This window comes from Abramis brama (genome assembly GCF_963993115.1).
Source record: "Abramis brama genome assembly, chromosome: 22".
Taxonomy (NCBI): Eukaryota; Metazoa; Chordata; class Actinopteri; order Cypriniformes; family Leuciscidae; genus Abramis; species Abramis brama.
The window spans coordinates 21912613-21926533 of record NC_139984.1 but is presented as its reverse complement, the minus strand read 5'-3'; the positions used below and the strand labels follow the sequence as shown (position 1 = coordinate 21926533).

At 37.6% G+C, this 13921-nt stretch overlaps 1 protein-coding gene across 2 annotated transcripts in view; it reads right to left on the bottom strand.

Annotated features, from left to right (window-relative positions):
• Positions 1–13921, bottom strand: part of pex14 (peroxisomal biogenesis factor 14) — a 71034-nt gene that overhangs the window by 22689 nt on the left and 34424 nt on the right. For both annotated transcript variants that reach the window (XM_084099382.1, XM_084099383.1), the window contains exon 4: positions 3719–3838. In XM_084099382.1, coding sequence (XP_083955508.1) covers positions 3719–3838 — 120 coding nt within the window. The remainder of the gene's footprint in view (positions 1–3718; positions 3839–13921) is intronic.

The following is a 13921-nucleotide window of genomic DNA, read 5'->3' as shown; positions in this document are numbered from 1 at the left end:
CCTGTAGTGGAAGAGCCTCTCCTCAATATTATTAACTCATCTTTATCTTTAGGTCATGTTCCAAGAACATTTAAACTGGCAGTTATAAAACCTCTCATTAAGAAACCACAATTAGATCACAATAATCTAGCAAATTATAGACCCATTTCAAATCTTCCATTTATGTCTAAAATACTAGAAAAAGTTGTGTCCGCTCAACTGGGCTCTTTCTTGCAAGAAAATTATATCTATGAAAAGTTTCAGTCAGGATTCAGGCCGCATCATAGCACTGAAACTGCGCTCGTTAAAATCACAAATGATTTACTTTTAGCTTCTGACCAAGGCTGTATCTCAATACTAGTTTTACTTGATCTAAGTGCTGCGTTCGATACTATAGATCACACAATACTCTTAGATCGACTACAAAATTATACTGGTGTTCAAGGACAAGCATTAAGCTGGTTTAGATCATACTTATCTGACCGCTACCATTTTGTCTATTTGAATGGAGAAAAATCGATCATAACTTCAGTAAACTATGGAGTGCCGCAGGGATCTGTGTTGGGATCTGTAATTTTCTTTTATTAAATCCAGACAAGACAGAGGTAATACTTATCGGTTCAAAAAACCGCCCACAGAACCTCTCACAATACAACGTTGACATCGTAGGATGTCCTGTTACTTTATCCTCTACAGTAAAAGACCTGGGTGTTATACTCGATTGTAACCTGTCTTTTGAAAATCATATTTCATATGTTACAAAAACAGCCTTTTTCCACCTTAGAAACATTGCTAAGCTACGTAATATGCTATCAGTTTCCGATGCAGAAAAGTTAGTTCATGCATTCATGACCTCGAGACTAGATTACTGTAATGCTTTATTAGCTGGTTGTCCTGCATCCTCAATAAACAAGCTACAGTTAGTCCAAAATGCAGCCGCTAGAGTTCTTACTAGATCAAGAAAATATGATCATATAACACCGATTTTATCATCACTGCATTGGTTACCTATAAAGTTCCGTATTAATTACAAGGTATTGCTACTGACCTATAAAGCCCTAAACGGCTTAGCTCCAGTCTATTTAACGGATCTTCTATCGCCCTATAATCCATCGCGCTCTTTAAGATCAATAAATTCGAGGCTTTTGGTCATACCTAGGATATCCAGATCAACCAAAGGAGGGAGAGCATTTTCACATTTGGCTCCAAAACTCTGGAATAGTCTTCCTGATACTGTTCGTTGCTCGGACTCCCTCTCCCAGTTTAAAACTAGATTAAAGACGCATCTTTTCGGCCAGGCATTCATATAATATTTTTAATCTTACAGTTCAAACTACAATCCGGCCTCTAGTTCATAAATGCCAGAGGAGAACTGGCCCCCGACTGAACCTGGGTTCTCCCAAGGTTTTTTTTTTTCTCCATTAGGTCACCTGATGGAGTTTTAGGACACCATTAGGTCACTTGATGGAGTTTTTTCAGTTCCTTGCCACTGTTACCTTTGGCTTGCTCAGTTGGGGATATTTTGGGGATATTTAATTTTATTTTATCAATCAATAAATTCCACTAGAAACAAACCTTGTTGTATTATTTTATTTTAATTTAATACTGTGAAGCTGCTTTGATACAATCTGTATTGTGAAAAGTGCTATACAAATATACTTGATTTGATTTGATTTGATAAAGAGATCATAAAACGGATCCATATGAATCAGGCAGTTTAGTCAAAATTTTCTGAAGAGATCATTGATCAGCCGAACATAAACAGAAGCTGAACCATACCTGCTTTGATGAATGAGAACAAACCTGCCGCGGAAGCTCAAACGTGCTGCGTAACACAAGAATGAACCTCATTGCTTCTCGCGTGTCAAGCAAGCATGCTTGAGCTTCCGTTTACCATAACTGACGTGTGCATTGATGAATGTTTATATGCGAATAAAAGCTCAATCTGTTCATCATTTAAAGAGATCATATCTCTTCAGAAAATTTTGAATAAACCGTTCAATTCATATGGATTACTTTTACAATCTCTTTATGAACTTTTGAAGTGTCAAAGTGGTAGTTGCTAGACTCTCAATAGAGGGACAGAAATCTCTCAGATATCATTAAAATATCTTCATTTGTGTTCTGAAGATGAATGAAAGTCTTACGGTTTGGAATGACATGAAGGTGAGTAAATAATGACAGAATTTTCCCTTTTGGGTGAACTATCCCTTTAAGTAATCTAGCTAGCAAATATTTGTAATAAATATTTTGCATTACTTTAGTATCTGACGCTGTTAATTCATATTGAATGATAGGCAAAGGAAAACGCTTAATTTGTGAGAAAATGTAATAATTGTAGATAAAACGTTGGTGAAAACCTCATGTTTAACAGATTGCTTCAAAATAATTTTCTGGTGCTTTAAACATTTCTGCACTTTTGTAACCTCTCTTCTCCCAATACTCAAGAAACAGTGCCTTGAGGATCAAATGTGCTTGAAGACTGAAGCTCAGTGACATTCTACGTCTGCAAGCACATCAAAACATCAGCAAACCTGCAACTGACTAAAGCTTCCATTTTAAGGACTTCTGTCAACATCACTTTTTGTATCAATGGTAAACACCACATTAACTAAGTGTCCTTGCGAGAGCATGGCGTGCAGGAAACACATGATGACAGTTTGGGCAAGGCCTTGAGCTTAGACCCTGACCGATCTCCTACTTCAACTCGAGATCCACACGGGACTCCTTCTTCCACATCGGTACCACCTCCACCTCCACTTTCCACTCCTGCTTTTTATTTGGTCACTTAAGGTGTGAGCATGGCCTCCATTCCCCTTTTTTCCAATCTCCGTTCAAATTTATTGGGTTCAGAAAAGGCCCTACTGTCCTTCTGCTGCTTGAAAATAGAGATCAGAGTATCCATTACTCCGACAGAGATGGATGCAGGTCCCAACGCATCGTCCCCATAACAAGGACATCAAATAGAGGGACCCCCTCTTTCCAACCTGACCCCCGCGAAGATCTCCTCACTCTCCCCTCATTATGCCATTCTCTCATAGCCGTTTTGATATAAAACCCCCCACTCTAGTGGGGCTGAAGCCTAACTACATGGCCATCCCATCAACATCGCTTTCATTACAAAACATGAGATGGCGGGGAGTCAAGGACAGGGTGGCAATAAATGAGGGTGGAATACATCTGGAATCATTGTCATACAGGTTAAGCATTATGCGAACTTCATTCAGGATTGGTAAATCAGCGGCCGGCCTGGAGCTCATAACCCGCAGAGGTAATAAAGATAGAGGCTGCAGAAAGGCCCTCGGCAGGCCAACCAACCACAGATTGTCGTAACGGTGCGGACATCATATCGCAAGGCCGTGTCGGAATTAATTATGTGCCTACGCAAAAATGATGCCGTCCGCCACTCATTTCCTTTGAAAACCATTTGCTTTAGATAACAGTTATGTTTGGGCGCTAATAAAAATATCTGCACGATATTCAAAAGTATTCCACACATTCTGTTTTGAATTGATGTACAGGCGAAGGTTTAAATAGGATTATGGGAGCACAGAGGAGATGTCTTCGATGGGGGACTCATTTAATATAGTCACGCACCATTTGGTAGAGAAAATCTACTAGACTAAACATGTCATATTTAAGGAGCGCATGGGCCACGGAAACATACAGTGAGGGGACAGGTAGAGGGGTTATAGGGTAGACCACCTATCCTAGCAAAAGCGATTGTGGTTATACTCACTGTACGGGGCCAGTGGAACAGGGTGAGCGAAGTGCGTAGGCCCGGGAACAGCCACAGTCAGCGGCTCATCCACACCACCGGACCGCTGGATGGCTAGATCGACCTCCTCATCGGTCAGACCTGCACAGAAAGAACGTGGTATGACATTAAACAAATCACCACTATAAGATATTTACAAAAACATTAAAAAAATATATTTTATATACAAGGTAATTGTGCATATATTTTTGGTCACATTCACAGACATTGTTATTAAATCATTTGGTATTTCTAGATAGTTTTCCTCATTTTAAGTAGTCTAGCTAGTAAATATTTATAATAAATATTAGACTAATTTTGTATCTGATGGTATTGAGAGTGATAGGCAAAGGAAAACACTGAGAAAATCAAAGGTTTGTAGGTAAAAACGTTGGGGAAAACCAACAGAACAGATTTCTCCAAAATAATGCTTTGGTAGATCAACTTTTCTGCACTTTCGTAACCTCTCTTCTCCCAGTATTCAAGAATCAGTGCCTTGTCAAAAGATAATCTGTCTAAAGACAAGCTGAAAATGACAGAAAACAGTGTAATGGGAGAGGGAAAAGTGGTGATATAAATGGAAGCGTGTCACTGACTGTCCTTTGCAACCTGCAAATAAATCTAAACGTTAAAACTCTTGCTAAACTAGGTTAATAGCACTATAAGCGGCAGACGTAGAATCGAATGAGCGGCTCTGGAGGTCCAAAGCTCTGAGCTCCACTCCATTACAGTCAGATCTCAAGAACAGAGCCTGTCCATTTCCTGCCGCTATATTTCCCCAGGTAGAGCTCAGCGGAACCCCAGACAGATAAAATGCATTATTTTAATTTCTTCATTGTAATGTAAATGTATTACATAATTTTGCAAATGCCAATATAATTTAATCTTCAGATCTTTTTTAATGATTTTAGTGGTGATTAAATTGCATAGAGGTCTCTAATGGAAAATGACAGGAGAGGAAAAAAAAAAAAAAAATCTAATATTAATATTTCCTTTTGTGGGAAAAAAAAGCTGGTTTATTTCCAACACTGCATGCAGTCACTGGTCTATGTCTTGTCTTGATTAAGCGTCACGATGCGGGCCTAAACAGAGCGGTGATGGGGAAGACGGCAAACAAGAGACCGGAGAAACACTGGGAAAGGAAAGACAGAGGCGGAAAAAGCCTGTTAGTCGAATGTACTTGTGCGTTGACATTTAATGAAGACATAAAAGCGGGGAAAACATTATGGGCTTCCTCTACAATTGGCACATAAAACCCAAATGCTTTAACATCTCCATTTAGAGCCAATGGTTTAAAAAGGCTCCAGTTTCTATTAAACTGTAAGTTACACATATCAATTTAATAAATCTACTGAATCCTACAATACACACACACTCCCTCTGACCTTTGTTTGTCCACAGTAGACTGGAGTGTGTCACGTCTGTCATTGCGTATTTAGTCTCTCTCTCGCACGCTCTTGCTCTGTTTACTGGAGATATCCCCTTGGGCATTGCGCTACTCTATTCCACATGCTTTCATACGGCACGGCTGCCTGCCAGAGAGCCAAAAGGCTGAGCTTTGCTCCAAATTGAGCTGTTTAAAGAGCAGACAGCAAGCTGTTTTTTGCGCTGTAATACACACATCATAAATGTGGCAAATGCCAGTGCCACATGTGCTTAAATAGAGCGGGGAGAACTGAGAGCTTGGCAGAGAACAGAGTCTGAGCCTGTTCAGCCCTGTCTGCTGTCTGCTGGGTATGAAATCACAGTCACACTTCATAGAGCCACACTAACACTGCAAAACAATACAAGAGCGCAGCGGAGGCAGGGATGCATAGTTAATCAGGCGGTTTTTATCGCTGCGTTTCATGCTTTTCCAGTAAAAGTTTCAATTTATGACTGTGAGAGAGTTTAATTATAGGAATATGGGAATTTTACGTAAAAAAAATGGCTTGTTGTCCGTAGGCATAACATGATGTATTATTACTGTTACTGTCCAGAACAAAAATAATAAGTGGCTAAAGCCAAAAAGTGGCCTTGAGTGGCTTTCATCATCCTCATAATCAAAACAAATCGTTCCACCGTTCAAATGTTTTGGGTCAGTTACATTTTTTTGAAAGAAATGAATACTTTTCTTCATCAGGGATGCATTCAATTGAATTAAATACAATTATATTTCTATTTCAAATAAATGTTGTTCTTTTGAACTTTCTGTTCATCAAAGAATCCTGATTTAAAAAAATATCATTGTATTAACTGTTTTCAACAAAGATAATAATAAGACATGACTGAGCATCAAATCAGCATATTAGAATGATTTCTGAAGGATCACGTGACACTGAAGACTGGAGAAATAATAATCATCACAGGAATAAATGACATTTATAACATTAAAATAGAAACCAGTTCTTTTAAGTTGAAATAATATATCTAGTTGTAGTTTACACTAACTACAGACTGTTATAGTTGTAAATGTAGAAACTTGAGCCGCATTAACAGTGAACGTGCAATTATCTGTATTTTATAACCACTTCAGATGTGGCTCATCCAATCAGAGTATGTAGTCAGATAAAAATTACCTAGTTATTTAACAGTTTATGGAGGTTTTTGAATGGCAGTTTCCACTTGAGATAGCAAGAGGACACAGCAGCAAAATGTTAACGTCCAGAATTTATGACACATCTCTCTCTACATTTAACCATATTCTCCTTTACTGTCAAGAATGATATTAACAAAATTTATACCGCCACCATTTTCAATAAAATGACCATGTAAGCCAGTTTTACCTCTCTTGTGGAAAACTCTAGGTTGAGGTCAAAGTTAAAACGAGGGCAGTTTCCGTGGAGGTTGAAATGGCCCTGAAAAAATGTTGAATAATTTAAGGCAAATATTGGTCATCCTGTCTTGCATGGCATTCAAAGTGCCAGGAAGCAGCCATGGCCATGTGCTGAGCTGGTGCAGTCAGCCTGTACTGTCCAATAAGCAATAATGTGTCCCTGGACTCCCTATTCATCTGACCACACCAGACTGCTTGGTGGCAGACTATTGAATGAGACTTGGAGGCCCCCCTCTCATTTCCTCTCACTCACCTCACCGTAAAGGCACTATCAGGAAGTTCACGTTTTCGTGAGTTCACCTCAGAACGAGCAGGTCGTTTTCTAAGGACATAATGAACAAATATGTACATATTTGTAATGTCATTTGAATTCTTAAATAGCACCCACTGCGCAACTACAAAGTGGTCCTCCGTGCACCCGAATAAGATGCATGCAAATTCATTAACGCGTTTGCTTTTCTTTTCGGGTTTTCGGACTCACTCAGCTGTTTTGTCTCCTCTGATGCCTTTATTACAAAGAAAATGGGACGACAAATGAAAGACCTTTGAGGTCCAATTTAAAAGAAGGACAACAAGAGTGAGTTTTACATATAAAAGGAAAAGGACACAAAAAGGAAACAAGAAATTTATTAGTTTCCAAAACCTGTGGAATGACCCCTTGGACCTCCATTTCAGATCGACCCGCCGGTAGATGAAATTTTTTAAGGCATAAATTACATCTAATGACGACACCGTAAAAAAGAACAATAATGGAAAGCTATTCTGTATTTCATTATACTGTATTATTTGGTGCACCTGATACACGCAGAGCCTGTTTATGAGTCACCATATTAGCAGATGCTCAGTCGAAGCATTTGCTTTGACCTTGCCATTCTCATTGGGGCATGAAATTACGGTGGTGGCACCACGATATTACAGCTATAAATACTGTAAACTGCATATCTGGGCTACGTTTTCTATTGTCTTTCAACATAAACCTGATCGGTATTTATTTAAAGGAAAAGCCATTGCTCTCTGTATTATTTATGGCTCTATTTTCTGGGCTCTTATTTTCAGGATGTTTTTTTTTTCTCCCAGCCTTTTTTTAAAGAGTGATGAGGCGACTCATCCAGCCATAAAGTGCAGTTCTCCAATTTTGGCACTTGTGAACTTCATAGGGTATGAACAAGCTCACAGGGACAATTATAAAAGTGCTTACTGAAAGGCTGTCAAAGGTGGCTGCTCTTTTTTTCAGCAGACCAACAAGGCTTGGATGAAATCGCTTGGTGAATATTACTTCTTATTATAATAATAATACCAGATTGAACAACAAGAAAAATACTTAAGGTCGTAAAGATGGAGGTCACCGAGAGCGTTTCTGTGAGATTTCACATGTCAAGTCCATGTCCCACATGATTGCATGCCTTAAATAATGACCGCTCTCATAGCGTATTCATTTATGTATTAAAAAAAAAAAGAGGACTCTGGTCATTTTCCTGCTTTATCGCCTTCTCCTGATGACAAAGTGAAAAGCGACTGGCCTAGGTGGCGCCGTGGAGTAATTTATAACCACATCAATCCCTTTGTCTTTTATGCAGGCCTTGGTCATTGCCATTCCTGTCCAAGAGGTGAGTCGCATCACCTTACTTGCAAACTCTTTCCTATTAATATCAGGGATGATGAACCATTTCTTTACCTTCATGTTGTGAGCGGTATTACACCTGCAGTGCACCAGTGTCCCTCATGGCCCTTTGAGCATAATGAAATGACTACAGGAAGAACACTAGCGAGGTCAGAGATCAGAGCGCCGAGCCTTAGCGGCTTGTGTCTCACCCGGAAGTCCACATACTGGTTTGAAGGAAGCTACCGGGTGAAGTTTGTGACAGGACAATGTAGAAAATCCATGACTTTCTCTGTTGGAAATACAGTATTACATCCCTGATTACACAACGTGGAGACAGAAAATGAAGGACAGTAAATTCTGTACCGCTGCCAACTAGCAGTCATCTGAGAAATTCAGCCTGTAGTTTTTAAGATAACGACATATCAGCGGGCACACTTCATTTTTAGTGATTTCCCCTGAGTGAGAACACAATTTAATGTCGTTCATAATTAAAATATCATTTATTAGAAACAATACTCTGTTGAGAATGTGTTTACACTTAACTAAATGTTGTTAAGTGCACAGAACGTGTTTTTGTATTCCACTGCGCTGCTTTGCCATTGATTTAAGAAATTTTGATCGTGTTCACATCTTGCATAATTTGCAACGGATGACACGCCATTCTAAAATGCAGCGTTCATGTTAAAAGAAGTTTAACTTATAAAAAACAAGTCACAAGACCTTGCAGTATCGCGTTTCCGAGGCTATATAAGGAGTTCTGTGTGAATTATCCCAAAGGAATTTTAATTCTTTGAGTCAGAGATCGTAATGACCGAAACTAATGACTTATGATACAGTGAATGAGTCATTAGACCGATTCAGAATGATGACACATGAGTTTAAGACTTAAGATTTGTCTTAAAAGTCAACCGTTCACAAAACATTCAATTCATACTGAAACCTTATACTAAGCAACAACAAAATGTCGTACCATGTACCATAGTGCTGCAAATTCAGCAATGACACTAACGAATAGTAATTTATAAAACATTGGTCTATCTGTGAATTAAAAATGTTTTGTTAAAAAATACAATAATATTATAATAATCATTTAAAATAATAATAAAATAATGAAACTTAAAATAAAAAATAAGATATATTTTTAATGAATTAATAATTAAAAATATTTGTTTAAAATCTTTAGAACAAATGCATCTGAAAAGTGATTAGAGTGCTACCCACTAAGTTGACATCACTAAACCCACATGCTTGTTAGTGTACGTCAAATCAAGATACTGAGACATAGATTGAAGTCATAACTAGCAGGAAAAAAGCAAAGAAATGTTCATTTACAGATCTTTCTCAGTACGATCATTTTGGGAATTATTGGTAAAATTGTACAGACCACAGTAATTACAGTGTAGCGATTACATGCAGCTTCTTTAAACCACCTTTCTTTAAGGACAGCTCATACAATTAACACAAGCCTAGATAATAAGTACATATACACCCACATTTGGAAAGCTCAATCAAAGAGTGATGTAATGATTTACACTGTAAAATGACCTGCTTAGAAAACATTAGCGCATATCTCTGAATGCTTACCGAGACCAATCACATTCCCCTTGAAAAGAGAGGGAGACAGAAATACTGAGAGAGAGTGAAAGGGGTGGAAATCACGGAGGTATCCTTCAGCACGGATTAGAGCATAAGGCATGTAAATAATACGTGTAGGAGAGATTGTTGTGTAAAGACGCTGCAACATGTAATCAAAGTGCTTCCTATTTTCCCCTTCATCAGCTGCCCGCCACTATGGCTGCTTGCTGCAGGAATCCAATTTAACTCCCCACTCCACCAGAAGATGGTATTGTTTTATTTTATGGGGACTTTGACATTTCTCACCGTTATTATAGAGCAAAACTGGAAAATATTTACATAAATATGCCATTAAACTGTATTAGAAATTAAGATGGATGGATATTAAGGTCTTGTTTGGGGGGGGAAGTGACTGACCCGAAATCTGATCTCTGATCTTTGTAACGTCCATGATGCTCCTCTTCTACTTCATCATGACGGACAGATCAACAATGTCACCTTATAATATTGCCTTATACTGATTCCAAACTAGGTAGTACTTGAAAAGATTTTAATGTTTTGTTAAACCTATAAAACAGAAATTTCTTTACAATGCAAAAAAGCACTCTGAAATGTCCTGATCCTGTTTCCCTTTCTCCTCTTTCTCATAATCTCATAATGTCATATCAAGGCATAAAGGCATCAAAAATAAAAATATATATACATATATACATATACATATACACATATATATATATATATACACACATATATACATATATATCACATATATTATATATATATATATATATATATATATATATATATATTTTTTTTTTTTTTTTTTTTTTTATAGAATGACATTGAAATTTTAACAATAAATAACAGCAGGGCTGTCAAAAAATAACTAACTATTTATGCAATGGTATGTAGTTAACAGCTTATGTAGCTATTTTGTTAAGGAAATAAAACTATACTATATAATAATAGGGGTACATTAAGGCAATTTGTGTGAATTGAAGTCAATTTCTACAACAGAGCTCTATACTCATCTCACACTTCACAACAATACACCGCTCTTTCCTATTTTCATCCCATCAAGTGTCTCAGACTATAAAACCAACCAATAATAAACTAAATGCAGTTATAAAATATAAGCTTCCAGCCTATATTTCTCATACTGTTTCAGTTTGAGGGGAAGCAACTGGGTGAGTCTATTTTTCACCCACAGTATTGATTGCTTTTAGTTTAAAAGTGACTCATTGTAATAATGCCACTTTAATAATATTAAATATAATGCTAAATTATCTACAGTGTAATATGAGTTAAAAAGGGACAGATTTCTGGTCTGGGGTTGATGAGGAGGTACTTAAGGCTTAGTGATGTGGCAAATGGTGTACTGTACATATACTGTATAAGAAACAATCGGGGAAACCGTTGTAAAGCACTGATCAGTGGAAAAAACTCTAAAACTTAGCACAAATGGTTAAATGAAGATATGATGCACAAAATTATATAGTGTGGATTACAGACAAAACTCTTAAATGCCAAAGATAATCTAGACGAGTACATCAACCATTACTATTGAAGAATTTGTTCCTGCATTTAGCAATTATTAAACTGACCTTGGCTTAACCCTATCCTTAATTAATAGGTGTTAGCCATAAACAGTGAAAATTAAAGGTCACCTTCATAACCACTGATCCATCATTTCAGCTAGCTTTTTTTTAAGGCATGCTTTAATATGAACGATGTTAATCAAATTAAACTTTCGAGAAAACTCCAGGAATGGAGCTGAAAACACTGCACGAACAACACACAGAGCAGCACGTTAAAATTGCTTCTGTGAGCTCAGCAGGGCACTGGGAAAATGGTAAATTTCAGGAGAAATTTAATAAGGAGAAATTGGCTTAAGATTACTCAGCACTTTGCTTCTAGATTAGTCTCCCTCCTACCCTTCAAATTGCACGAGTTGCTTTCAGAGTGATACAACATTGTGACATAATTACATTGTTGAAGGTGAGGCTCAGTAGAAATGGCTCGGTGCTGACACAAGACGATTTTCCAGCACATGCAAATTCACAGACGGCTCACTTTAAAGCCTGTGCTCTTCTTCCATTTGAGGGACTAGTCAAAACAAAACAAAACCGTTTGCATGTAGACAAAAGGTTGCTGATTGCGAACCACAATTAAAACAAAAAGGTCATTGTGACTTTAATCCGAAATCCGTCCTTAACAACAGGCATTATGAACTGTACGTACAGTACTTACAAATCATTCCTAAATCATGCTGGCTTAATTAAGCCGTCGCAATGGGAAAGTCCATTGAGAGGATATTGAATAGTTGTCTATTCCAATGTTTAACATATTTTCATAACTACGTGACAAGTGGCAATATCACAGCAAAGTGGTCCTCAGGGTGCAAGTGGCTGCCTGCGTCCCAACCAAAATTGCATGAGCGAGCAGAGAAAACGTAAGAAATTAAACTTGAAGCGTTGGTGATAACTCGTCCGCTGTGGTTGTAAACATTTTTGTGCTCTGAGTTCTATAAATAACCTCTCGGTTACAAGGGTCGGTAATTAAAAGGCTAGTGACCTGGAAATAGTGTCCTCGTTCGAAGATCTCCAAATGTCCGCATAAAAAATACAACATCAAATTAGAATAGCAATAGCACAAGGCCGAGTCTTCCACCTATAGATCTATTGATGTTCAAACACACCCTGGGGACACATTGCCATGATAGTCCCGAGTTCACCGTGTTCCCTGGTTTTGCTGTTCGGAGGGGTCAAAGTCAATCTAAATATACATTATACACACACATAAAAAATAGACTTGTACACAGATACATGTATGTATGAATTATATATAACACAAACATAGAGGGGTCTGAGAGCACATGATCGTCAGGTTTTGAACAGATTTCTGGAATCAGCTCGAGCGCTGCTGTCATTGTGTCAAAAATTAATAAATATTAAAATAGTTTTTCTCTAAATATTATTGTTGATAATATAATTTAAAAAAAAATAGAACTAAAAATAAAATAAGAATTAGTACTTTAAAAAGTAACTAGAAGAGTGCAAAGCTTTCCGAGCAAAACAGTTATCAATCAGACTTCAGGACCACACTGTTCATTTTCTTGAATTTAAAAATAAAAAATTAAATAATCAGATAAATAAATGTTTGGAGAGAGGGAATATAATTATTATTTATCCTTTTCAGGAAGCATAATGAAAAAGTCACATTCATGTGGATTACAGGGACCCATTGAACACTATTGACTTCTATTGAGTTGGCATGGAGGGGGGAGGTTGACCTATCATGAAACAGTGACACACTAGCATATTAATATTTGATGCACCAGTAGACCCCTTTGAGAAATCCATTTGAACCACCAAACACACTTTCTACACAACACAAACATGATGCATATCGCTCAGAACCTGCAAATACCTGCAGCTGGATACAATTTCAGTCGTACGCATTCGAAAACCACATTTCGCCCTGAACATACAGCATATTAAGCCGCATAACCCAGCTGTGAATTATAAATGAAGCTGATCTACTGTTAACGAGAAGCACTGATCGAGGAAAATGCTAAAGATATTGAGAAGTCATAATAAGCCACTGATGTGAACAACAGCAGCTGGCATCTATGGATTTTGTCTCTGGTTACCCACACCGATCATTGAGCTATTTGGTTCGTTTTCCTCCGTCCCTCTATAAGCACCGTCGTAGGCCAAATCCACCTGCCTTTACCATTAATTAGTCCTGAGAGAACAAATTTCATTTTAAAAAAGGACTAAAAGGAAAAGTCGTGACAGTACTGTATGTCCGATAAGCACGGCTCTGCTAAGATTTACAATTATCAATACCGTGCAGAGACAGATGAGTTATCGTGTTATAAAGGACAATGCTGACCTTGCTAAACTTCAATGTAATCAAGATAAAACTAATCTGACCTTTGTGAAGGACTATATTTTATTTAAAAAAACGATATGCATTTCAGCGCCGAAGTGATCGTCATTTTATGTGACTGATTTTAAAGTTTTAAGACCTGCTGGCAAAACACTCAAATAAGCCGTAAAGTGAGACAGATTACATTGTGCTTCTCCGTTTCCATCACTGCCGCCCCCCAAAGTGATTCACTAAAACATCACAATGTCATTTTTGGTGCTGGGTTTTAAAAAGAAAAGAAAAAAAAACCTCTCAAAAA